This window comes from Microtus ochrogaster, unplaced genomic scaffold, assembly GCF_000317375.1.
Source record: "Microtus ochrogaster isolate Prairie Vole_2 unplaced genomic scaffold, MicOch1.0 UNK37, whole genome shotgun sequence".
In the NCBI taxonomy this organism is placed as follows: Eukaryota; Metazoa; Chordata; class Mammalia; order Rodentia; family Cricetidae; genus Microtus; species Microtus ochrogaster.
In genome coordinates, this window is record NW_004949135.1 from 1,070,505 (window position 1) to 1,097,929 (window position 27,425).

Genomic DNA, 27,425 nt, shown 5'->3' on the forward strand with positions numbered 1-27,425 from the left:
CCTTCCATTTTAGTTTTTATTGTATGTGCTTTACTTGCATGTATGCCTCTGTACCTGAGTGCATGGTACCCTCAGAGACTAGAAGAGGTTGTCAGGTCCCCTGGAACTGGAGTTACAGATGACAGTTGTGAGCTACCAGGAATCCACCCAGGTTCTCTGAAAGAGCAGCCAGTGCTTTTAATTGCTGAGCCATCTCTCCATCCCTGACTACTTTTAATGACAGTTTCCAAAATGTTTGCATGGGCTTTAGTTTAGGCTCAGTTATTAGTAGAAGAGGAGCGATGCATGTATTTTAAGGAAGAAATTGCCTTTATACAGGGTGTTTGCTTGTCTTTCAACTTTGACAGTTTAAAATACTGTTATTGTATCATCAGAACCATACCAACTTAAACCATGGTTAAGGGTCTTCACTGAAGACATGTGGGGCTTTGTTTGACTTTCCATAACACTCTAGAAGTATGCTCTGGTCCTAGAGCCAGGTGAGATTGGGCGTGACGAGCCAGCTCTAGGCAGTGGCGGTCTCACAGGATGGAGCAGAAAAGGCTGTGGAGGAGCTGAAGTGTCATACTGTGGGGAGCAGGTGAGGGTCTGAAGAGAGAGGAACATATGTCCACCTGCCTGAGTGACAGCCAAGAGCTTCAGGGAGGGGAAGCTGAGCAGGGACTGGGGACAGTTCATGCAGTTGGGCATAGCTGGAGGGAACACCAGATTTTGCACAGATGTTTCTGTTGTGATGGGGGCATAGCTTCTCCTTTGTGCCATAGACGCCTTTGCTTCTCAGGTGGCTCCTACTCTCTGATCCTGAGAAGCAATGCCCCTGCCACACAGCTATGTTCCACTAGTGGTACCCAGTGTAACTCTACACAAACTGTCCCCTCTGATCAATTCCGAATCTGCACAGCATCTCCCATGATCCTACACTGCCGGATTTAGTCCGTGTCTCAGCAGTGTTTATTTCAGCAATCAAAAACAAAGTTGTGGTTTTTTTTTATTTTTATCGACAAATTTAAAAAAAAAAATGTTCAAAACCAGATGAGTACTTGACACTGCCCTAGTTGCTTTTTATTGCTCTGCTGAAGACATCATGACCAAAAGCGGCTTGGGAGTGGAAGGGTTTATTTGGCCTCCACATTGTTTATCACTGAGAAAGCCAGCATAGTAGCTCAGGACAGAAACTAGGGCTGGCTCAGCCTTTCTCTACCGTCCAGAACTAGCTTCCTAGCGGTGGCCTCACCCACAGTGAGCTGGGCCTTCCCCCACAATCAGCAATGAAGAAAATACCCTGTAGACTTGCATGTGGACAGTCTGATGGAGGCAGTTTTTTATTTATTTTGGTTTTTTTTTTCCAGATGACCCTAACTTCTGTCAAGTTAACCAAAAATAACAACAAAAAATATAACCAGGATGCTACTACCCTGTGACACCTGTCCTGCCCACTCCCCTCTCCCTGCTCCCTCTGTTTCCAAGGACTTTGGGGATAGCTTTCTGGTGCAGAGGTGTACCCTAAAAAGCTTTTGATCTGGTAACTCTAAAATAAAAGAGCATATGTTATCTGTTCTCACCTTCCTAATGCTGCTTTAATACAGTTTCTCCAACCATAAAAGTCTTGCTGTACTACTTCATAACTAATTTTGCTACTATTATGAATTGTGACATAAATATCTGATGTGCGACCCCCAAAGGGTTTGAGACCCACGGGTTGAGAACCACTGGAAGCTCAATGCCCTCCAGCATGACCGAGGTCAGCAGGATTTTTCCAGCCTAACTGAACCAGACCTCTTCCCATTGTCAGTTGAGGTAAAAATACCACATCTGCTCAAAGAAAAAGCTATTTATGGGGTTCTGTTTATCGCTGCCTGTAGCTTATCACTCAGTCTGCTTATCGTAGGAGCGGCATTTAATGTCCCGTCCTTATCCTTTTCTTTTAATTCTTTATCCCAAAAGTAATGAATATGGAAATGTTGGCTGAACTTATCCTAGATAGCCCAGATTTAGAAAAGGTTTTATGAGGCTTAATTACCAACCCTGAGAAAATGGCTTTGTTTAGCCAAGAATAATAGGATTCCATGATGTCCTTGTCAGCTCGCTCAGCTAATCTTTTTTGCTCTTACTAACATTTGTTTAATAGTTGAACATAGAAAAAATGAAGACATATTGAGTGCCTTGACCTTTGGAGAGGAAGTTGAACATGAAATTTGTCTTCAAGACAAGAAGTCTCCTTAGATTAAATTGATTGGCAGAGTCTGGCTTTCCAGTGCTGAGGGGGTGAGCAGCCGAGGACTGAACGCTCATTCTCTTTTGTGGCTCCATGAAGGCCCTGAGATGGGTGTGATGAACACACGGGGAGATTAAAACTGAGGCTGAAGGAAGGTTGCCCAGCTTGTGATGGGTGGAGAGGCTAGACTCCTCTCCTAGTATCCAGTCCACACTCTCTGCCCTCACCTGTCTCTGAGGAATGAAAATGGGTCTCGCTGTCCCATGCGCCCTTTGGTAGTACTAGATTTCCCCCATGCTGCTGCACACGTTGAACCGAGAATTCAACAACTGTTTTGTTTTTTCACCTTTAAGGTCCTGTGCGTGCTTTCCACATCATGCTGTAGCTAAGACTTCTGCTTTCCTTTATTGTAGGTTTTCTACCCTAGCAAGGACGGCACCAAGATCCCAATGTTTATTGTGCATAAAAAAGGCATCAAGTTGGATGGGTCACATCCTGCTTTCTTATATGGCTATGGAGGCTTCAACATCTCCATCACACCCAACTACAGGTAAGCACGGGACACTCGACGGCCTGTACTACATGATCTTCTGCACTTAGTGGGGTCTGCTAAATCACATGGTTCTAGCTTGCTTGCTTGGTGTTTCACAGAGGGCAGGACTTTTATTTAATTTCTTGAGTTTTTGCTCAGGAACCATAGGATCTTTACAAGCCCATCATTTTGTTGTTGTTGTTGTTACTTGATGCCCTCAGTAGGACAGATTGTTCCAGAAGTAGCTGTGACGTGACGTTTACAGATGCCTGATTGCAAATGATCACCATCATTTGAGGTCTTAAGAGGACACTCCTGTCCTCAGGGCATGTCATTGGCTAGCATGTCACTACCCTCTCAACTCTTCAGAGGAATGCCTTCATAGCTAATGATTGTATTCTCTCAGCAAAGGCCTAAAATAGATACTTAGCCATAACCACATTTTATGAGTAGGCTATGGCTCCTCCATTTTAAACTGTTCTGTGATTATTTCTCAGATAATGGATGCTTATATGACATATGTTCATTGCTATTATTTGTATAAATAGTTTGTCAGTTGTTTTGCAACCTCAGGATCCCATTCCTAGTATGAAATAGAATTTGCCTTGAGTATTTTTAATGAAAGGAGTTCGTACTTGGAGCAGCAGTGTGAATAGTGCCTCATTTGAAGTCTGGTTCCTGATTGGCCCAGGATCCTTTCCATTTGTGAGGAGACTTGTGGACTAATGATGGCTGGGACTCACTCATTCACACCCATAGCCAGCTGCCCTAAACCTGACTGCGCGAACGCTCGTGCCTTGCTGTGGACGTCCAGTAACTGAAACTGCTCATCATGTTAGAGCTAGTGAAGCTAAAAGATGGCCCCTGCCCTCAGAATCTTTTACTTGAGACTGAACTACACTGAGGAGGTGGTTGTTTGCCTTGGTTGGCAGGACAAGGGACCTCTTGTATAAAATCATCGTACAGAGCAGTATTCATGCTGCGGGTTCCAGTAGAGTGCCGTGGTGGTGGCACAGCCTGGATTTAGGCTGAAAGTTGCAGTTTGTCTGCTTGGAACCCTTCTCTGGGCTGCCATCTCCTATCTCAGCCGTATCTCAGTGGTCCAATCGCAGGCCACTTTGATTCTGAGGCAGTTATCTGGAAACTTAAGCTAGTCGGTATCTATTAGATTAGCCTAACTCTGGCATTGTTTGCCACTCTTTATATAGCATTTCCAGTGAGAATACTGTTTACGTCAGGGATGGTGACACATGGTTCATCCCGGGATAACAGGGCACATGCGCACTGTTCCACATCCCCTTCACCCCGGTGGTCCCTGAATGGGTCTACCGTGTCTAACGCTAGCAGTCTCTCCATTTGTACAGTGAGTTCATTTTAGACCTCTAGGCTAGGAATCAAGAGAGGCTCTCCAGGCCATTTCATTCCTGTAGTGGATGTCATAGTTTCAAGGATGCCTGAAAATGTAAAGGACCAAATCATGAAGTCATTTTGGCGAATTGGTCATGATTAGTCTAATTGTATCTACCTCACACCAACTCCCTTTCATCTCCTCTGTGGCCTCACTCTCGCCCCTCACAAAAGGAAGAAGGAGAGCATCAGAAATAGTGCTCAAAGCAAAATAATTATAACAGAAAGATATCACTGTACCTTTAGGGTCAGAGTGAAAAAAAGAAGAAACAAACCCGAGGTTTCAAAAGAGATAGTATTTTTTTTCTGGACACTCTGTGCTATAGTGTCTTCTCTCAAGCCTCGAGGCCTGTTCTTCTCCCGTTCTGTGTGATCTCTGTGTGATCTCCGTCCTTGCACATCCTGTTTTGTCTAATTACCATCTAAGTTTCCTAAGACACACAGAGGTGCAGTTAAAGTCCGCCAGAGGTGCTTGCTTTATCCAAGTGGAGCAGTTTAGACACAGTGTTACCTATTGACGCCTCCACTGTCGGAGGGGCTGGGAGTCGCCTGGCCCGATGCTTCTGTTTGCCATGGTAGTCATTACAAAGGTAGTTCCGTGTGAAATGGGGTCTCTGATTGTTTCTGTGTAATGTCTGCACTATGAATCTCACAGTGGATCATTTGCCAGTGCAGAAGAATGAAAGGTACTGTTAATGAACATGTGTGAGCTTTGCAAGTAAGTAGTAATCAGAAGTTACACGTTTTCTGCTTTAATTGAGTAATATGAAAATATTGGACCTCTATTTGGATGCTGTATTGCATGGAGAGTTCTTAGGATACAATTTTACTTTGAGGTGGGGGGGGGGAGTCTTGGTGCTTGTTGGGCAGTTGCTGGAAGATTAACCTGTCTTCACTGTTCCTCAGCGTGTCCAGGCTCATTTTTGTGAGACACATGGGCGGCGTCCTGGCAGTGGCTAACATCAGAGGCGGTGGTGAATATGGAGAGACGTGGCATAAAGGTGGGGTGTGTTCTCTGCAGAACCGAGTCCGACCCGACTAGGCCGTGCTGATCTTCCTGTTGGAAAGAGCTGGGGGTAGAGAGAACTGAGAGCTTTTTGGCAGAATGAGAGCCCTTTTCAGACTCATTGCACAAACCGTTCTTCCGGTAAAAACATCTCTTCATAGGTTGTTTTCCTTGGTAGCCTAGGATAATGAAGCACAACTTTTCAGACATCGTCCTCATAAAACATAATGGAATTTTTTGTTTTTCAGCAACACCTGAGGTAGTATGGGAGATTGTGGGGGCTTCTGGTGTCTAGTTCACCTCCTGAAGGCCTTGCTTTTCAGTTTGGCATTATCTCAGAAGAGGTCATAAAGCAGGCCAGTTTCTGCTAGGAGAAAGAAACAGCCCTGTGATGGGATTGCTTTCATGTGTGGCTACCAGCATGTCCTAGCATTGTGCTGGGAAGGCCGAGTAGCCTTTGGACACCAGAATTTAGCCCTTTTCTTCTCTGTATCTGTTTGCTGGCCCCATGGAGCTCTTGGACTAGTCCAGCTTCATCCTAAAGGTCCAGGTTGGGATTGTTACTGATAATCATTTGTTTAAATCCCTGCCTGTTCCTTCTCTCTGGAGCCTCTCACGCCTTGTCCAGACTCCGTGCAACCAGAATTGTTCTTCACTCGTTATTTCCTTATGGTGGAGAAAAAAAGGCAACTCTCCCTCCAGCCTCACACTTCCCAAACTCTGCCAGCATTTACAATACAGCCGAGAGAGAGGTCACTAGGGCTAGGAGTTGTCATCAGCACCAACCAACAGGCATCTCCTTTCACTGCAGGAACACCTGAGACCATTCTTCTTCACCCTCCAAGGCCTGGTTCCCCACATCAGTCAGCAACAAGAGTGAACCTATAAAACAATTGTTCTATGTGCCTAGTAGGTCCTAAGATGCTGCAGAGGCCAAGGCCTGACCCTGGAGTCAGCACATCTTCCTAGGCTCCCTGACAATATTATAACACAATTGGTTACTCCTACCGTACCCAGTTGTCACTGGATTTGAAACAACACAGAGTGACTGTGTGATTTTTGACTTGATAGTAGGTGGATCACAGTTACACTGAATACATACTATGATATTAAAAGATGGTTGAAAAAAAAAGAAAAAATGTATACATAGCATAAATTTGACATACATCTCAAAGTCATAGGCTAAGAGTAGCCCCTTCCACGCATCTAATTTTGTGTGTTGTTATTCATACACACACATATCCTGGCCTCAGTCTGTGATCCTGAGGCCAGCTCCAACTCCCAGATTTTCCCTCTGGGAGAATGGACCCTGTGGTCTAAAAGACAGGATGCGTTTGCCCTGGTTTGCTTCTACACACATCCATTAATTAGACCAACCATTGTCCAAAGCCTTGGGAGTAGACAAGCTGGAGCTTGACTACAGCCACATTACTTTCTGACTGCTTCAAAAAGCTAATAAAAGGACCAGAAGGGGACCTTTTCCAGTTATAGCCTGGTATACAGAACATTGGTGTGTCTAATTCTCATTCTGCTCATTGAGCTTAAAATGTAATGCACTTTTAAAAATAGACATATACACCAAATGGTATTGTTCCTGGAAACTAAGGAATCCTAGCTGTTCTAATTCACCGGTAATTGCTTATTAAAATCTTAATAACATTTGTTTTGATGTGAAAAAAATTCTTTCAGTAGCACTGCTTCATGTTTAATTGAATTTCTGCACAAGTGGTTAATCTTGAATATCTAATTAGATCTGGGTCTGCTCTTTGTTCATTCTGACGCAGTTACTTCAGACATCTTTGAGGCCTTCACCTGTACCTTCCCCCTGAGGGCTCTCTTTGGTTTGGAACATGGGAAGGGTGATAGGTGAAGATGCGCCAGGAGTCCCTGGGGGGGCACGTGACATTCGGGCGTCCCCAGTGTGCTCTGCTGCTGCACCCCCTAATCTCAGCTTTCCCTTAAATTAGCGGCTGAGCACAACACTGCAGAGGGAGGGTGGTTCTCCAGGGCAGGAAGCAGGTACGGCCCTTGCCACCAGCTTTGGTGGTGTGTGCTAGGTGGAGCTCAGAGGGCTGGCAGGCATGGGCATTCTTGGTCCATTGCTCATCCAGTTTCTTTTCAATGTCCTCTTTCACCGAGCAGATCATCTTTTGCTCTTTGGGGCTCTTGCCTTATAAGTTGTATAGTTTGTTAATAAAATACAAATTCCCTATATGGGCCTGCAATGTGGAAATGCTGAGATTTCCATAGTCCGTAAGATTTAAATGGAGGCATTTCTATCAATGTGGCTTATGCAGCCATTGTTGACATTGGTCAGCAGTGGAAACCTCCAAATAGCTCAGACTTGCTTTTCGTGCTGTTTTTAATTGGCTCTCACTCTACAGGTGGTATCCTGGCCAACAAACAAAACTGTTTTGATGACTTTCAGTGTGCTGCCGAGTATCTCGTTAAAGAAGGCTACACGTCCCCCAAGAGGCTTACCATCAACGGAGGCTCCAATGGCGGCCTCTTAGTGGGTGAGAGCTGCGTTTATTCTTTTGGTCATGAGCTGCCCCCGTTAGGGCTTTCCCCCAGCTCCATTTCACCCGGAGGCTCACTGATGGGAGTGGTGCCGAGAAGCGGAACTCAGTTGCATTTGAGCATCGCCTGCCCTGACCGCTCTACTCCCTATGGGCTAAACCCACAGCGTGGCCGCCCCCAGCTGAACCTGATGGTGCCACTCAGGCCTAGTAAGATGTGAGCCTCGTGGAACGTTCGTTCAGACCTATGCTGTGTGAAGCCAAATGCCGTGGACATACAGGGGCTACACGCGAGGAACCTGTTAGTAATGCAGAAGTGGAGGGAGTGGTTGGCATGAATACTGACACCTGCTGAACACCTTGTGAGGCAGATGTGCTGTGACTGTCCACATCTAAAGAACACTGAGGACTAGATAGCCCCCTCCTGTCACGTCACTGGGTCAAGCCTGGCAGTTTTCTAAGTTGGTCGTTAGTGAAATTTTACTTTTTGTCCCCTCGGCAGCACTTGGCATACTCATGAGCATGCACCCGGCAGGCTGAGTCCAGTGGGCTCTGAGGTGTTTAATGTTGTTACATGTGCAGGCGGCACAGCACATGACCGTTGTCCACCCACTGTTCTTGGGCGTTGAGGGTTGAATGTTCATTTATCTTTGAAACATCTGGAGCATGTCCAAACATGAATTTCTATACTTACGCTTTCCCCAACAGAGCACTGTCTTTAGACAAATGTTTTCTAGCTGGTGATAGTGAAGTGATGCGTGACCTGCGTAAATCCCAGGCACTGCTAAAGAAGTGCACAGCTGGCTCGTGAATGTCAAACTGTAGTTGTCCAGAATAATTCGTTTCAGTTTGGCAAGGGCGAGGCTGTGAGAGGTGGCTCGGCTCTTAAGAGCACCCCCCTGATCTTCTAGAAGGCCCACGTTGGATTCTTACGACTCACATGGGGCAGCTCACAAATTTTCTTAGCCGTCAAGAAATGCCATGCATGTCTTTAGGTGTCAGGCATAGATGGGCGAGCAAGACAGATGTTGATATCTTCCCAGAGCTTTGCTTCTGTTCAGATGAGTCAGACACAAACCAAGTCCTGCAGGCTAACATGGACGATTTAGTTGAGAGGTTCTGGAGGCTCATGTCCTCATGGATTCAGGTAGGTGTCCCAAAGCCAAACCAGAAAGGACAGACTTTGAATGCAGCCTGAGTTCTCTCTCTGCTCTGGGAAGCAGGAAGCTTTGGGAGTCTTGAACCGATGGGGAGAAGGTAAGGGCCGAGAAGCTGAGCAGGTGAGAGGACTCACTGGCTTGGACCAAGATGTGGCGCTGAAAGATAAGTAGTCAGAGTCTGAATAGATTCTGAATAGATAGAAATAAGAGGGCCAACAGAATACGGGTGAGTCCAGGCTTAGCGGGAAAGAACACTGTAAAGGCCATGTGCCGTACTCTACTGGTTCACCACTAACCCTGCTATGGTTTTGCTTTGTCCCTCTTAAGCCAAGTCCTTTGAGAAGTCCACAAAGACAGAGCCGCAGCAAGATGATGGGATGCTCATTTGGGCACCGCATCAAGATGATGGGATGCTCATTTGGGCACCGCATCAAGATGATGGGGTGCTCATTCTGGGCATGCACATTCCTAACCCTCCAAGAGGATCTGGGCTTCTAAGGGGATGACTCAGACTTCTCTGCTATTTATTACATGTGATCTAATTAGAATAGGCTGTGAACTATGGATTTTGCCAGAGGCAGGAATAGTCTAGATTTTTTGACTGACCCTTCATCATGTGGCTTTGGTGGGCTTCCAACCAGCCTCGCTGGCTGCTGTAGGGCACCGGCTCCACTTCATGGCACCTGACCTTGTTTAGCAACAGTGATTGCTATGCTTTGTTAACAGCTCACTCAGGTCTCTTGCCCAGTACATCTGGTTTTATTACCTAGAAGTATTCTATTTTATTACTTGGCAAATATTGAGTAGATTTTCTGCTAAAAAGCAACAACAGAACATCTGAAAACAGGATAGACTGTGCCAGCGCTGGTTGGAGCTGCACTTCAGCCCCTCTTCTGCGCTGAACTGATCCTGAGATCTGAACAAGTCCCTCCCATCCCCATCACCCGTGAAAGCAAGTTGGCTCGGAGAAGCGCCAGCCAGTAACGTACAGGTCGCCCCCACTGTTACTGGGGAGGAAATACTCCATTACTGGGAAGACCCCGCCTTCTCCCTTGGGCTGCTTGGAGATTCATGCCTGAATCATTTATGAAAACTTCTGCCTGTGTTCCAGGGATGAAACAACCAGCGTCCTGAAGATGTGAAGCACTGGCTTCATCTAGATGTTTAATTATGAACACTTCCCTCTTTTTGTCTCTTGGTTCTTAGCTGTTTGTGCAAATCAACGTCCAGACCTCTTCGGCTGTGTTATTGCCCAGGTTGGAGTGATGGACATGTTGAAGTTCCACAAGTTTACCATTGGTCATGCCTGGACCACTGATTATGGGTGCTCAGACAGCAAGCAACACTTCGAATGGCTTCTCAAGTATGTTTTCTTTAATATTTGCCTATATGCTATTCAAAATCTGCTATCTTAATCGTGACCATTGTCAACAGGATTAGCATTTGGTGTTTTGACTGCATGTAATTTACTGCACTGTTGTGGAGATGGTGGCGCCCTCCTGTCTTCCTGAGTTTTGTCTGTCTGCGGCGTTGGGGATTGAGTCCAGGACCTTGCACATGCTAGAGAAGCGTTCTACTGCTGAGTCACAGCCAAACCCCCAGATTTACTGTTTTCATAAAGATGGCTATTTAAGATTCCTGTCAAACACTAATGTAGGTCGTGCTCTGAAGAAGGGATTTTTCAGGTGGCAAGAGGGTTCTCTGGAACCTGAGATTCACTGTGATTCATAGCCATGAGGAAATGGAGACCTCAGCTCCGTAGCTGTGAGAGACTGAGTTCTGCTCAGAAGCGGCGGCCGTCATTCTTTCCCAGTGTTCCCAGGAGAAGTGCTGACCGCTCACACCTTACCTGCTCTGAGACACTGGGAGCAGAGAGCTGAGCTGAGCAGTCCTCGGTGCTGATGGCGGAAGAGGGGCGTGAGTCTCCTGTTCTGTGCCAGTAGCCTTTGTTACTGGAGTTCAGATAGAATGGTCTAAAACTGTGTATCAGTAGAGACATTGCCTTTCTTAAGAACGTAGAACACAGTTAGACCATTTCTATGCCCAGTGTCCCCACAAATATTTGGAATTAGAGGCATTAGTTTATTTATACACTTCTTTTATTCATGACCCTCAGCAGCTTTGAGGACAGCAGTGAGTAAGAGAGACATCTTCCTTCTCTCTGGCTCTTTGTGGCCCATGTGGAACATTCACAGATTACTTAGCTTAGGAATTCCCTCAGGCTATACAAGAAACTCGTTTCTCATCGCAGTCTTCTCGGGAAAATCATAAATTCTGATTCAAAACATCTTTTAATTTGTCATGTTTTGTTTTTTGTAACTAGCTTCCCTCCTTAGAACTTCATCTGAAGTGTCTAATTCAATGCTTTGAAACAACATTTTATCCTCAAAGGGGAGAAGGCTAAATGAATACTGTGGTCATTCACTGGTGTTCACTGGTGCAACTGTATCCAGAGGAGTCATAATTCAGATGAAGTGCAGATGAGCACCTGGAGGATCAAGACCTTTAAAATGACGAACTCTGAATTGTCTGTCAAAGTGATCCACAACACCGGATGGTAGTGCATGCCTTTAATCCCAGTACTGAGGAGGCATAGACAGGGGGATCTCTGTGAGCTCAAGGCCAGTCTGGTCTACAAGAGCTAGTTCCAGGACAGGCTCCAAAGCTACAGAGAAACACTGTCTCAAAATAAAAAAATAAAAGTACTCCACAGCATCTGATGTTTCCTAAGTAGTTTTAAAAGGGAGGAAGGTTCTAGAAGAATTTATGGCACTCCTACTTAATATTTCAGTGTTCTGATGCTGCTCGTTCAAGACTGAACCTTCCTTTTCCCTACAGCTACTGAGCACACAGATCAGCCCTGCACATCTGCTAGAGAGGGCCATGCAGGGGCTCCTGTAGCTTAACGGGGAATTATTCTCCCACAAAACTTATTTGAATTTTAATAGGCAGGGTTTCCACGCTGTGCAGAGAGCTAACGCATATGCAGGGGTTGGTTAGACGGACCCACTGCCTTCCAACACCTTACAGCCTCAGGCTGCTTGACTTCATGTGATAAGCTAAGCAGAATTTATGCTGTTTCCATACTTTACACTTTCAGTCTGTTCTGAAACAAATTATTATATCCATTAGTGTAAAACTGTGAAAACCGAGACATTAATAATGGGTAAAATTTAAAGAAAAGATACCTAGGTGTTCCTTTCATTAAACTGTTAGCAGTCATCCTATAACTCAACTCTTTTTTCTTTTTTCTTTTTTTTTTTTTTTTTTGGTTTTTCGAGACAGGGTTTCTCTGTGGCTTTGGAGCCTGTCCTGGAACTAGCTCTGTAGACCAGGCTGGTCTCGAACTCACAGAAATCCGCCTGCCTCTGCCTCCCGAGTGCTGGGATTAAAGGCGTGCGCCACCACCGCCCGGCTTTTTTTTTTTCTTAAAGACCTTAATGAACTCAACAGTTCACCTTACCTTCTGCTTTAGAAGTGTCTCCTACTACTTTCCCTCCATTGGCCAAATGCAGTACCTTGGGGCTAGGTCTTCTCGGTGTGCAGGTTAGCAGCCCCAGAGAATAGGTATGTCCTTCCCAAAGCAGCAGCCTTCTCCCCCCTCCCCCCAACCCCGGGATACAAGCGTTAGATCCACTAAAGGACAGACACGTGGCAGGTTCCAGGTCCTTCTGCCAAGAGATAAACAATGCAGAGATGGTAAAGAAACAGTTCTGTTATTTCAGCAGCCCCGTGACTTCCTTATTTATTCACCCTTCAAGGTTAGAGCTAAGTAAAGTGACCCAGCTCCCCAGTTTTCAGTAGCCCTTGACAGTTCTGGCCTAAATGATGGCCCTGGTGTGCTGTTAGCTCCAGCCCTCCTCGGCAGTGGTCAGGCTAGTGAAGCACGTCTGTCCTCTTGTCTGTGGTATCTCTGCTCTTGGTGTCGGTCCTCACAGAAGTTCCTCTGCCTTACAGATACTCACCACTGCATAACGTGAAGCTTCCAGAGGCGGACGACATCCAGTACCCTTCCATGCTTCTCCTCACGGCTGACCATGACGACCGGGTGGTCCCGCTGCACTCCCTGAAGTTCATCGCCACGCTTCAATACATTGTGGGCCGCAGCCGGAAGCAGAGCAACCCCTTGCTGATCCACGTGGACACCAAGGCTGGCCACGGGGCCGGGAAACCCACCGCCAAAGTGATAGAAGAAGTTTCCGATATGTTTGCGTTCATAGCGCGGTGCCTGAACATTGAGTGGATTCAGTAAATGGGATTTCCGGCTCCTCCCAAAAGCCACAGGAAACCTCAAGGGCTTTCTCACCATCCTGACCAAGAAACCACTGGGCAGAACGCTGCCCGTGTGAGCACTGTGCCTCCGCTCACAGACAGCAACTGAGCAGAACTGCCGTGGGGATTTTATCTTTTCTAGGCTTCTCCTTTATAGCAAGCCCTTGATGTTTCGTTTCTTTAGTTCTTTTCCCAATTTATCAAGGCACATATTTTAAAAGGGGGGAGAAGGGGGCATGTTTGGATAAGAAACTAAATGGCGATGCACATGATGTGAATATTAGACCCCTGGATTGAGTAAGGGTCGTAGTTGGGCATATTCATATATAATAATGAAGTTGCTTCTCTAACCATAGCATATATCCTTAAATAAATGGGAGACCTCGAGGGAGACTCCACTGCAATACTAATAAATGCTATTTAAGAGTGGAGGCTTTAGTTTTGGTTCCTTTGCAACGAGAGGGAGCCCTCAAAATGCGGATGACTATCACAATGAAGACTAACCTTCAGGTCAGTTTCCAAACAGTTAGCATATTAGTACCACCCAAAAGAGGCTGATCATTCACCTCATCTCACTTCGAGGGATGCAGCTAAGGGAGATACTCCATCTCCACTGTTACTACTCAGGTAAAGATCTGATTGAGATTTTTCATTTTGGATGCTTCTATTTTTAAAGATCTCTGGACTGGGGTTCGGTAGATGGCTCTGTTGGCAAGGTGCTCGCTGTGAAAGCCTAAGGACCTGCTGAGTTTGAGTAACAGCACCTATGTAAAATGCTGGGCAAGTTCTCCGTGTGTCTGTAACCCCGGCAGTGGGGGCAGCAATAGGCAGATCTTTAACATCCAGTGGCCATCCAAGTCAGCCAAAATGGTGAGCTTCTGTTTCACTGAGAGATGGTGCCAGAGAAAGGCAGAAAGGCAGTGGTCATCCCCAGGCCTCCGAGGGCACATCTGCACACTCACATGCTTGCACCACACACAAAGACCACAGACATACCCAAAAAAAGAAAACTGTGAACTGGAGAAATTAAGATCCTTCACCGATTTGTCCGTGTGTTGACCTGGTTACAGAGTGTTTGTGGAAAGCAGACTACACGAGCGAATGTCCAGATAGTGTCATCTACCCAGGCTCCCCTGCACTGGAGCCTGCAGCATTTCCCAGCCCCTGCTCCCTCCCTCTGCCCTGCCCCACTCCGAGAATATCTGAGGGAACAATGCAGATTCCTCAAACGTAGGCTTTGTGAAGACTATTCCGGGTGTATTTTAACATCTCACAATGCCAGTCTGGTGTATAAGAAAGGGGGTCTTTGTGTGACTTTATCAGATGTGATTAAAAGAGAGATCTTAACTTTACACAAAGTTACTCACAGCGTTACTCGTCCCAGTGACTGTGTCCAATCACAAAGCACGTTTTATGCCCTTTAAGCAGTGTTGCTCTTTGAAATCATTAGATGCAGCATTTTCCTTCATGCCTGCTAATAATACACACCAAACACAACTTAACAGTGGGACAAGGTTTTTCTCTGTTCTGGAACCACTGCTGTCTACTAATCCTTACATGAGTACCATGCGTATTGAGTGCAGCCAGCATTGAACATCAGACTCTGTGACCCTTCTGGAGGAAACCCATGCCACCACCTGCAGGTCACACTGAGACCAGAAGCAGCAGCGTTAATCTAGAGAGATGCTAGCTAGTCAACAGTGTGACCTCTGGCCAGCACGGCAGAGAGGAGTACTTCTGCTCAGGGAAGCCAAAGGCCGCCTCTGCCAGCTACTGAGTTGTCTGAGGGAGGTAGCTGAGCTGTCCCCACACAAGATGCCTTCCAGCTCGCACAGAATCCGGCAGGACCTCCCCACTGGAGTCTCCTGGACAGCCGGGAGTGGAAGGGTGGTGCCCGGCACCTGTCGCGGTGTCAGGGCCTGTGTTCAAAGCCCAGCTCTTGCTGCTTGCTGGCATTGATGAGGGATAAACAAAGCAATATGTCTCCAAGTGTTCATATCTGTTTTAGATGGGAGCTGCTCCCGCACACTGAAGATTACCCTTTTTTTTTCTTTTCTTTTTACTTTTATTTTTTTCTTTTCGAGACAAGATTTCTCTGTAGCTTTGGTGCCTGTCCTGGAACTAGCTCTTGTAGACCAGGCTGGCCTCGAACTCACAGAGAACCTCCTGCCTCTGCTTCCCTAGTGCTGGGATTAAAGGCCTGCACCACCACCACCACCACCCAGCAAGATTACCTTTTTTTCATTGTTTTAAGCTTTAAGCATAGGAGATAAAGTGGTAAGATGGCTCAGTGGGTAAAAGCACGTGATACCAAGCCTGACAGCTAGAGGTCAACCCGTGGGATCCAGTGATGGAAGGAGAGAGCTGACACTGCAGCTTGTCCTCTGGCTTATACATGCACATAGCACATAAACATCCAAACAGTCTTAATTAGGAGCCGGGATTCAGATTGGAGGGCAGGTCTTTCCAGAACTGCCAGTCTTCCTTACTCATTGCCACCTTTCTCTGTCCATGCTCTGCCCTTCTCCTGACTTATATTGCCTGTGGCATGCATGTGTGTGTGTGTGTGTGTTTAGGGGGGGTCGGGGCCTGCTACGCGTGTGGTCTAACTACCTGGTCTGGAGCCTTGCTGAACCTGATTAGCATCTTACCCTTAGTAAGATTGACGACATTTAATATGTTCATTCAGGGACTGTTGTGAAGCCCTGCAGTTGAATCAGTAGGCAGCTACATCCAAATGGTGGTACCGGTTGGAAAAGGAAGCTGACAACAGTCTCCACCGTCTGGTGACAGCTTTAGCAACCATGGGGAGCTTTCCAGGAAGACCACACAGTGACTCTCAGAACAGGGTGCAAACATCCAAGGGTTAATGATGGGCTAGAAAACAGGGGTGAAGGGAGGGGGGACTAGAAAAAGGCAATGAAAACATCGTCTGGGGGTTCAGTCAAGTGAGGACCAAGGCTGGTGGAACAGGGCCATTTCCAGAGTCTGTAGGTACAGAGAGAAAGTCCTTCCTGCATCAAGTGGATGCTCCCAGGGAGAGTCTAGATGACAGTGTTTCAGGAGTTCTCCCTGCCCTGCTCTGCACTAACCACCATGTGTTTTGAGTGTTCCTCATACAGCCCTATGAAGCCTGTGCTACACCCTTACGTCATTTATTTAGGAAAGACCCAAAGTTTCCCAACCCGGAAGTACACAGAACCATAGCCCTAGGGACTATTATGTTCGGATGCTTCCCCTTGAAACTTAATATTGAAACTTCAGCTCTCAAGGTTTAGAATTGGGCGAGGGAGGCCTCTGGGTGGTTGGGAATTGGTGCCTTTCTGAAAGTCAAGAGTCTCCTCCACACTGTCTGGCACAGCAGCAAAGGAGCCGTTTGTGGACCAGGCAGGTGGCCCTCTTAACAGACTGCTTGTCATCCCCTTGATCTTGGACTTTTGAACCTATAGAGATGTCATTTCTGTGTGTGAGCCACTGTGTGTGTGATGTTTTGTTACAACATCCCGAAACAGATGAAGACACTGCCTTTTGTCTCTTGAGAAGGCAATACACTGGAGATGGAGACATGGCTCGCAATTAAGACCACTGACTACTCTTCCAGAGGACCCAGGTTCAATTCCCAGCACCCACATGGCAGCTCACAACTGTCTGTAACTCCAATTCCAGGGAATCTGGCACCCTCACATAGATGTGCAGGCAAAACATCAGTGCACATAGAAATAAAGTTTTTAGTTTTGTTTTTTTAAAAGAAAAACTACCTTTTTTCATTTTACATACCAATCCCAGTTCCCGCTCCCCTTCTCCCGTCCACTCCTCAGAGGGGGTAAGGCACATTGCTTTGGGGAAGGTACAAGGCCCTCCCTACTATATCTAGGCTGAACAAGGCATCCATCCAAAGAGAACAGGTTCCAAAAAAGCCAGTACAGGCAGTAGGGAAAAATCCTGGTCTACTGCCAGTAGCCCCTCAGTCTGCCCCAGCTGTATAACTGTCAACCACATTCAGATGGACTAGTTTAGACCTATGCTGTTTCCCTGTCTAGCTGGAGTTGGTAAGCTCCCATTAGCTCAGGTAAATTGTTTCTGTGGGTGTACCCATCATGGTCTTGACCTCTTTGCTCATATTCTCACTCCTCCCACTCTTCAACTGAACTTTGGGAGCTCAGTCTAGTGCTCCGATGCACTATTGCTTAGGGTCTTAGCTGGGGTTGTCCTTGTGGATTCCTGGGAATTTCTCTAGTGCCAGGTTTCTTGCTAGCTTCATAATGGCTCCCTCAATCAAAATATCTCTTTCCTTGCTCTCATCTCTGTCCTTCCTCCATCTCAACTATCCTGTTTCCTCAAGTTCTCCCCCCTCCTCTTCTCTCCTCTTCCCCTTCCACCCTCCCTGCACTCCCACCACCCCCATGCTCCCAATCTTGTCTATATGTATTCTTAGGATTCACCTTGTTACCCACCTTCTCTAGGATAATCAACTATAGGCTCAATATCCTTTGTTTTACAGTTAGTATCCACTTATGAGTGAGTACATACCATATTCATCTTTTTGGGTCTTGGTTACCTCACTCAGGATGATTTTCTCTAGTTCCAACCATTTGCATGCAAATTTCAAGATGTCATTGTTTTTTACCACTGAGTAGTATTCCATTGTGTAAATGTGCCACACCTCCTCTATCCATTTCTCGGTTGAGGGACATAGATTGTTTCCAGGTTCTGGCTATTACAAATAATGCTGCTATGAACATGGTTGAACAAATATTCTTGTAGTATGATTGAGTATCTTTTGGGTGTATTCCCAAGAGTGGTATTGCTGGGTCCTGAGGTAAGCTGATTCCCAATTTTTTGAGAAACTGCCGAACTGTTTTTCAGAGTGGTTGTACAAGTTTGTATTCCCACCAGCAATGGAGGAGTGTTCCTCTTACTCCACATCCTCTCCAACATAAGCTATCATTGGTGTTTTTGATCTTAGCTATTCTGGCTGGTGTAAGAAGGTATCTCAGAGTTGTTTTGATTTGCATTTCCCTGATGACTAAGGATGTTGAATATTTCCTTACGTGTCTTTTGGCCACTTGAGATTCTTCTGTTGAGAATTCTCTGTTTAGATCTGTACCCCATTTTTTAATTGGGTTATTTGGAATTTTGATGTCTAATTTTTTGAGATCATATATTTTGGAGATCAGGCCTCTGTCTGAGGTGGTGTTGGTGAAGATCTTCTCCCACTCAGTTGGTTGCCTTTTTGTCTTATTGACAGTGTCCTTTGCTTTACAGAAGCTTCTCAGTTTCAGGAGGTCCCATTTATTTATTGCTGCTCTCAGTGTCTCTGCTACTGGTGTTATATTTAGGAAGTAGTTTTATTTAGGAAGTCTTTTTTAAAAAAAAAAAAAACAATATACAAGAAATTCAATTTCAGGACCTAAGAGCTTTGAATAGGGCCAAGTAGGACAGATGTGCAGTGCATGACAAGAAATGCTGTTTTATTCGATGTAAAGAGGCTGGATTTCAACAAGTTCCTGGGCAGAATGAGGGGACAGACTGAACAATGGTGTGAGGGCAGGAGCCAGGGCAGAACTGGAGGCAGGAAACAACCAAGCTCCCAAAGGAGAGCAGGGAGCAAGGCAGAGTTGGGAGAAAGGCCAGAAAGAGTAGAATGAACCCAGGAGAAGCCACTGGGGTGGAACTGAGAAGTGACCCCAGAGGAGCCTGAATGAAGCAAGAAGGCCACATGGCTCAGGTGGTCCTAACTCCTTGAAGGGGGTTTGGGGCTAAGAGCAGCAGGAACCCACAAATGACTGGGATGCTACATCATAGGAGAACTTCAAAGACTTGATAAGCAAAGAAGCCAGGCTCAACCAACCATGGGACATACGTTCCATTTCGGTGAAATTGCAGTTCATAGGGTTCATGGAGTTGAGGTAGAAATAGAGGTTCGCTGCTTAGCGATATTAGGGTCAAGGTTGCTCAGCCCAGCAAACTTAGGATGTCTTTGAACCATGTGCTTCATGAGAGCGCATTTCATGCTGTGGAAATTGTTCTTCAATAAAGACGTCAAACTGGTGGGGAAAGAGAAAAGCAGCAGTAAGTCTTCCTGGACGGGTGTCATCCAATAGCCTGAGTGTACTGCAATGTCAAAGAACAAAAGCAGGTGACAGGCAGTTGAGATAAAAAAAAAAAAAAAAAGCTGGTGTATTACTCATGTCATGTCACTGAGACAGCAGAGGCATTCATTCTAAGCAGGGGTCTTTACATCAGAGTTCACATCTCAGGACAAAGCTCTTCAGCTTCCTCTACTGAAATGGCTCCTGGACCCAAGTCAGCCTGCTGATCCTCTTACTGGCTCCCGCAAGTCTGCACGCAGCAGAGGCATCCAGGAAGCCCCAGGGCAAGCCATGCCCACTCCTGACTGACTCCATTAAGTCTTAGCAAACATCCAGGCTTCTATTTTATCTGTGACGTGGGGGTTGGGATGCCATTTGTAGACATTATCTGTATCAAATAACCCTTGGAATTGTAAGCAAATACCTTAATGGCAGCTTAGGGAATTGTTCACAGGAGTTGACGATGGAAACAAAACTGTACTCTAGTTCCTAAGTGCTGAAGACTTTAGTAAATGGCAAGAGGAACCCCTACTCCCTATAACTAATGAGGTGAACTAAGGTTAGTTAAGCTGAAGTTGAGACCAGCATCAAGCATAACCACCCGAGGAAATTCCAGGGGATAGGCTAAAGGCAGCTCAGCAGCAGGACACGGGAATAGGAACCAGCTTCGCAAGTGGCCTTTTCCACAGATCCTGGCAAACTGCTTCCCCAAATGCAGGATACAGAGCACATGGTTCCCAAAGCCAGCTCTGTCTCTGCTCTTTCCCTCAGCCCTGGGAAATTCCATCAAGACATGCTAAAGTCTAATGGCTTTTGAGAGAGTCCGTGAAGACTTCAGCATCTGGTACCCACTGTACCTTCGAGTTGCCCTTAGCTATTCCATGTGAATCGCAGGGTGGTGAGGAATGGTACCATTTGGGTAAAGCTTACCTAAAGTCAACTTGGTGACTAGCAGTGTAGGGAGAGAGGTCCTGGTAAGGTATGGGCTCCAGAACAGACGTTTAGAAATGGATACAAGTAAATTGGCCTTTCCGAATCTTTTTTTGTCTTTTTTATTAAATATTTATTTAAAAATAAATGTGTTTAAATATTCCTGCACACCAGAAAAGGGAACCAGATCGCATTATAGATGGATGTGAGCCACCATGTGGTTGCTGAGCATTGAACTCAGGACCTCTGGAAGAGCAGCAGTGCCTTAACTGCTGAGCCATCTCGCCAGCCCTGTACTGCTGATGTTGGTGTCTCTGGCTAGGAGTGCTTTTGTCCATCCTTAGCTTCAGCACGAGTCAAGAGCCCTGAGATGCAGCCTGAACCAGTCATGACTGGTGCTGAAGTAGAATCAAAGTAATTCCCAGTCTTGACCACACTACACGCAGAGTATCACAACACTTATATGCACAGCAACACAGCACTCACGGGCACAGTATCACATCACTCACATGCAGAGTAACAGTGCACATGGTTCAGACAGTCACAGCATTTGCATGTACAGTGTCACAGCGCCCATGTGCACAGCGTCACAGCACTCGCGTGGACAGTCACAGCCCCCATATGCACACTCTCACAGCACTCAACGTGGACAGTGTCACAGCACCCGTGTGCACAGTGCCACAGCACTCACGTGCACAGTGTCACACCAGTCACATGGACAGTGTCTCTACAGTCACATGCACAGTATCACAGCACTCATGTGGACAGTGACAACATTCACGTAACAGTGTCACAGCACCCACATGCAGTTTTACAGCACTTAGACTATGCCTCAGAGGTTACACAGTTACAACATTCCCAACAGTGAACATTGCTTGTATTTTTTTTGTTTTTTGAGACCAGGAAAGTTGCTTTCTATGTACGAGTGGATTGGCCCTCTCTCTCCCTCTCCTCATGTGGACGTATCCACAGTTAACAGACTATATAATGCCCTTAAATTATCCCCTTTTTAAACTTGAATGTTCTGTTCCAAGAGCCTGCATTGCACTTAGTTGCCATGACTCCTTAGCCTCCAGTCTGGGACCATGTGCCTCTGTCTTTCTTTTCTTATTAATGACAAGTCCTTTGAAGACTGTCCCTTCCTTTAAGTTTATCTGTTAGTAGAAAATAGATGTGAGTGATGGACGGGTTGAAGGGAATCCTATAGATAGCCCACGTCCTGTTTTTTGTTACGTAGCTTGCCGATCTGTTGAAAAACTCTGGCCCTTGCCTTTAGTATAAAATATTAATTTAAAAACTAACGCAGTGTCTTAACTGACAGATGGTCATTGGATCATTCGTGGAGCATGAATATTCTCAAAAGGCATTAGATAAGAAATAATCAGGAAAAGTATCCTGGTAGTTTTGTCTCCTACTAGTCAGACTGCCCCAAGTGCTTAGGTGTCTCCAGGATGCAGATACATTACTCTAGATATATTAACAACTAAAGCACCAGGATACTTTCCTGTACATGTGCACTAGCAAGGGTCTGCATTCTCCTCGCCCTCTGCCGCAGCCTCCCACCTTTGGGTTTTTCTAGAGCATAAAAAGAAAACTATGCTAAAAGGGCTACCTGGTCCACTGGTCTTCCTAGAAAGGAAGAAGGTCACATCACCTCACAAATATGCCACCAATCCCAAAATTCTCAGTATCTAAGACTTGGTAAATTTAATTCTCCAGTGCTGCAAGTATAATAATCCTATGGGGGATCATGATGCAGGTCCTGCTGTGTTATTTTAGAGATCCTAACTAAAGTTGTTTCCTAGACTTTGGACAGGGACAGAAGGTGGGGCCGGGGCTGTGGGCATCATCATGATTTTTAAGGCTCGAAGACAAATACACACCATCTACTGATATGTGACTTGTTTACTCATTTTCAAATAGAAATGAAAAGGCAGTGTATAAAATCAAAGCTAGTAGTTGTTTGTATCAAGTTCACCATTCGTTTTCTTTCTTTTTTAAAAATATTTATTTATTATGTATACAATATTCTGTCTGTGTGTATGTCTGCAGGCCAGAAGAGGGCACCAGACCTTACTACAGATGTTTGTGAGCCACCATGTGGTTGCCGGGAATTGAACTCAGGACCTTTGGAAGAGCAGGCAATGCTCTTAACAGCTGAGCCATCTCTCCAGCTCACATTCGTTTTCATACAGGAGTAATGTTTTCTGTATCAGACTTATAAAAACCTCCACATAATTTTACATGGTTGACCTTAATTCCTTAATCTCCACCCATTAACCCTGCTCCCACACCAGGCTGTTTCACTATGTAGATTTCTATTGTGTAGCTGGTGTGTCCTTGCACTTGCACTGCCCTGTCTCGGCCCCCCAAGTTCCCAGGTGCTCCTTTAACTTCATTTCCAAGGCAGCTTGTGGATGGGGTTGAACCCCACACCTTGTTCAGCATGTAGAAGCCTCACGTTCAACCCCAGCACTTACTCTTGTAATCCCAGCACTGAAGAGGTGGAGACAAGAAGATCTTGGCACTCACTACCAGCCAGCGTGGCATACTAGGCAAGCTGTGGGCCAGTGAGAGACCCTGTTTCAAGAAAATGTGGATAAGAGGGGCTGGAGAGCTGGCTCGGCAGGCAAAAATGCTTGCATCTCTTCCAGAGGATCTGAGTTCAGTTCTCGGTACTCATACTGGGCAGTTCAAAACCACATATCATTCCAGCCCCAAAGAGTCCAACATACTCCTCCCACTTCCTCAGGCGTGCACATAGACATGCACATATATACACAGAAACTTAAGGATATAAGCAAGTATGTTAGAGGTGGATAATGTCTGGGAAATGACAGAGGGTTGGCCTCTGATCTCATTGCAAATAACCACATATGTGTGTCCATGTTCGTGCACATACATTTATGTACACATGTACATGGGGGGGATAGACAGAGACAGTGGAGTTGTTGCAAGGACCAAACAAAAACATACATTTTCAACTAGACTAATCAAGAAAAAAAGGAAAGACACAAATAGAATCAGTGATGAAAAAGAAGGCATTTACAATCAATGCCATAGAAACACAAAGGACTATCAGTAGCTGCTAGGAACTATGGTGCAGGAGAATTGTCTGTATTCTGTCAATCATGTTTTAAATAAACGCTGATTGGCCAGGCAGGAATAATAGGTGGGTCAACCAGACAGGAAGTAGAGGTGGGGCGATGAGAACAGGAGTATTCTGGGAAGAAGGAAGCTCTTTCCAAAGTCCTATCCAGACTATGGAAGAAGCAGGATGTGACCTGCCCTGCTGAAAAAGGAACTGAGCCATGTGGCTAACATACACTAGAATAATGGGCTGGTATGTGTTATAAGAGCTAATACAAAGCCTGAGCTAATGGGCCAATCAGTTTTATATTTAATGTAGACTCTGTGTGATTTTCTTTGGGGCTTACTTGCTGTGGGAACTGGGCAGGACAGACACCCCAAAAAGCAAGGACCTCATGTTACAGAATGGCACCCAACGTTTTATGCAAATCCTGAAAAATATAGAAGAAATGGGAAATTCCTAATCAAATACAAAAATAACAAAATTGATCTAAGAAGAAATATAAAATCTAAGCAGGGTGATGGGATATAAGCAGTAATTAAGTCTCCTAAAAAAAACCAAATATCCAGGACCTAATGGCTTCACCAATAAAAATCTATCAATATATATAAATAACTAGTTGGAGTTATTCTTAAAATATTTAAAAAAATATCAAATGGAAGAAAATCTGTACAACTCTTTTAACAGGGATCAAAATTACCCTGATTGCAGGCCAAACAAAAACCAAATAAATGAAAAAAGAAAACTATAGACTCATACCTGTGACACAGATCCCAAAGTTCTCAACAGAGCACACTAAACTCAACAGAACATCAAAAAGATCATATGGTGATACAATGATGATTCAGCACAGACAAACCAATACGTATGCTCTAACCCTTCAATAAGATGAAGAACAAAAAGCATGGGCTTGTAACAACGGATGCAGAAAAAGTGTTGAGCAAGATTCAACACCTCTCTGAGTAAAAATTCTGTACAAGTTAACAACAGAAAGAACATGTCTTAAAGCTCTAAATGTTATATAAACCTGTACACATGCACACATGTGCACATACACATACATGTATCTACCCTTACAACTACATGGTCAGTTGATATGGGATGCCCTTCTGTATATGTGTTGCTTTTATTGGTTGATCTATAAAACTTTTTTCAGCCAATGGCTTAACAGAATAAAGCCAGGTGAGAAATCTGAATAGAGATATAGAGAGAGAGTAGGCAGATTCAGAGAGACTCCGTGTAGCTGCCAAAGGAGACAGATGCTACAGGAACCTTACCAGTAGGCCACAGCCTCATGGTGATACATAAATTAATAGAAATGTGTTAATTTAAGATATATAAGGTAGCTGGAAATACAACTAAGCCATCAGCCAAACAGTGTTGTAATTAATATGGTTTCTGTGTGATTATTTGGGTCTAGGTGGTCAGGAAACAAAATACAGTCTCCATTTACAGTCAGTATTACATAAAATGTTTTCTTTCTGATCTGAAACAAGAAAAGGATATTAACCTCCACTTTTCTCATTTAGCATAGTACTAGAGATGGGGTGGGGGCATCAAACCACCATCCAACAGGAGATTAATATCTACATTATGTTAAGTACTCAAAAGACTGAACATAAAAACTCAAAAATAAGCCAATTTTTAAATCTGAACAGAAATTTCTTAAAATCAGATATACAAATGACCAACAAGTATATTTTAAATTTTTAATCTTGCTAATGATCAAAGAAATGCAAATGAGAACCACAGACAACATCAACACAACCCAGTTAGAATGGTTGTCATCAGAAGGCAAAAGGCTCACCTACACTGGGCAGTAGGAATGTCACTTCCTACAACCATTATGGGAAACAGAATGGCAAATCTGCAAAACAAAAACAGAACTACCACACAGTCCAGAAATTTTACTACTAAGCATATGCACCAAAGAAATAAAATCATTATGTTAAAAATATATTTGCAAAAATAAAAGAGATATTTTCACACCCACATATTTTGGTACACTATCCACAGCTGCTTAACTATGAAACCAGCCCAGATGCCTGTCAGTGGGTGAATAGATAAAAACAGTGGTTGTATACACAGTGGGATACTATTCAGTGGGATATCTCAGAATGAAGTCCTGTCTTTTGCAGCAGCAACGATGGAACTGCAGATCATCATGTTAAGTAAAACAAGCTGGACACAGCAAGACAGTGTGTACTGCACATTCTCACGCATCTGTGAATGATGAAATCAACATCACAGAAAGATGGTATAGCACAGCAATCACTGGGAACAGAGGATGAGGGGAGAGATGGTACCGTACAGCCCTGTGGGGTGACAGTCGGTATAAACAGTCTAACACATCTCCAAGTTTTCAGGAAGGTGTCAAATCCCCAACACATAGAATTAATGCTTGATGACATAGAACTGCCTATTGCCTTGGCTTGATTACACACTGTATTCTACTCTATTCTGTGTCTAAGTATCATAATGCAGTCCACAAAGATGTTCCAATAGTGTATCTCAGGATTTAACCAGAGAAGAACTCTTCCCACTTGTCTGGATCGTTTTCGAACCTCTACCAGCACTGAGTGAGAGATCCTGGCATTTGTCCCCAAGAGCATCTGGTGAGGCCTGTTGCAGATTTGGCTATTCTGAGGAATGTACTGTGGTCCCTCACTGATGCTTTCATTTGCATATTTCTGATGTCATGGAATGTGGAGAATTTCCTATGTGTTTAGTTGCCATCTGTGTATCTTCTTTGGTGATATTATAACTTTCTCAGATATTTTGTTATGAATAAGTATATATTCAAAATGCTTTTCTACAGACATTTATGTTTCTTCTTTGGTCCATTGATTTTTTTTGTTGTTGTTGTTGTTTTGGTTTGGTTTTTGGTTTTTCGAGACAGGGTTTCTCTGTAGCTTTGGAGCCTGTCCTGGAAATAGCTCATGTAGATCAGGCTGGCCTCGAACTCACAGAGATCCGCCTGCCTCTGCCTCCCGAGTGCTGGGATTAAAGGGTGCGCCACCACCACCCGGCTCTGGTCCATTGATTTTTAATGTTGAATCAGCTCTTGACAATTCATTTTCTACATTATTGAATTCTACTTGCTAATATTTTGTTGTGTCTTGCATCTATTTTTATGAGTGCTGTTCACTTTCAGTTTTTGCTTTTTGCAATATTCATAAAGATTTATTTTATATAATTTATGGCTGGGCAGGTGTGTGCACATGCATGCAGTTGTCCATGGAGACCAGAAAAGAGTGTTGTAGTCCCTGGAGCTGAATAAAGGTGGGTTGTGCCATCCAAGTGGGTACTGGGAACTGAACTCAGGTTCCCTAGAAGAACAGTTAGTGTTGCAGCCCCCTTCTCTGTTTTTATATTAGTCTCAGATAATAACTTAGATAGTATTGTTTCTGTTGTCCCAGCAATTATAGAAATTGATCAACTTACTTCCTTAAGTGTTTAATAGACTTCTACAGTGAACCATCTGGGCCTGCTGCTTTCTGCTCTGGAAGATTATTTATTATTTATTCAATTTGCTTAGAAAATTTGGACTGACTGGGGTTGCACTGTATCTATAGATTTCTTCTTGTGTGAGTTTAGGTAGTTTATATCTCTCACTGAGCTGGTCCATTTCCTCTAGGCTATAGTGTGTAATCATAGAGCTGCTCGGTATTCCTTTATTACCATTCCAGTGCCCATGGAGTCTGGCGTGGTTACTTCTTTCACTTCCTATATTAGCAACCGTGCCCTCTTTTCTTGATTCTCACTTGCTCTGGTTAGACACTTACCAGTTTTACTGATTTCTGTATTCTCAGCTTTAATTTACTTTCTCTATTTATATTCCGCTTTCAATATCTATTGACACTGAAATTATTTTTCATTTCTTATTTATTTTTTGTTGCATTTTTTTCCTTAGACGGAAATTTAGAAGACTGAATTTGGATATCTCTTCCTTTTTAGTACATGCAGTTCATGCTCTCAATTCCCCTCCAAAACAGAACTCTCTTGCATACCAACACCACACCACATGCTGTATTTTCATTTTCATTTACCTCAAAATAATTTAAATTTTTTACGAGCAATCTTTGACCCAGGTGTTATTTAACCTCCACTTTTAGGAATGTCTCCTTTATCAGTTACTGACAAAGCTAGTATCATACGATTGTTTGTTTAAACTTTGCTAAAATGTATGTTATGGGCCAAA

The 27,425-nt window shown here is 44.6% G+C and overlaps 1 protein-coding gene across 1 annotated transcript in view; it reads left to right on the plus strand.

Annotated features, from left to right (window-relative positions):
• The window catches only part of Prep (prolyl endopeptidase), a 104,209-nt gene extending 89,740 nt beyond the window's left edge, over positions 1-14,469 (plus strand). The window contains exons 11-15 of the mRNA XM_005368622.3: positions 2,629-2,765; positions 5,061-5,155; positions 7,545-7,676; positions 10,046-10,202; positions 12,797-14,469. Coding sequence (XP_005368679.1) covers positions 2,629-2,765; positions 5,061-5,155; positions 7,545-7,676; positions 10,046-10,202; positions 12,797-13,091 — 816 coding nt within the window. The 3' untranslated portion in view covers positions 13,092-14,469. The remainder of the gene's footprint in view (positions 1-2,628; positions 2,766-5,060; positions 5,156-7,544; positions 7,677-10,045; positions 10,203-12,796) is intronic.
• The last annotated feature ends 12,956 nt before the right edge of the window (positions 14,470-27,425 follow it).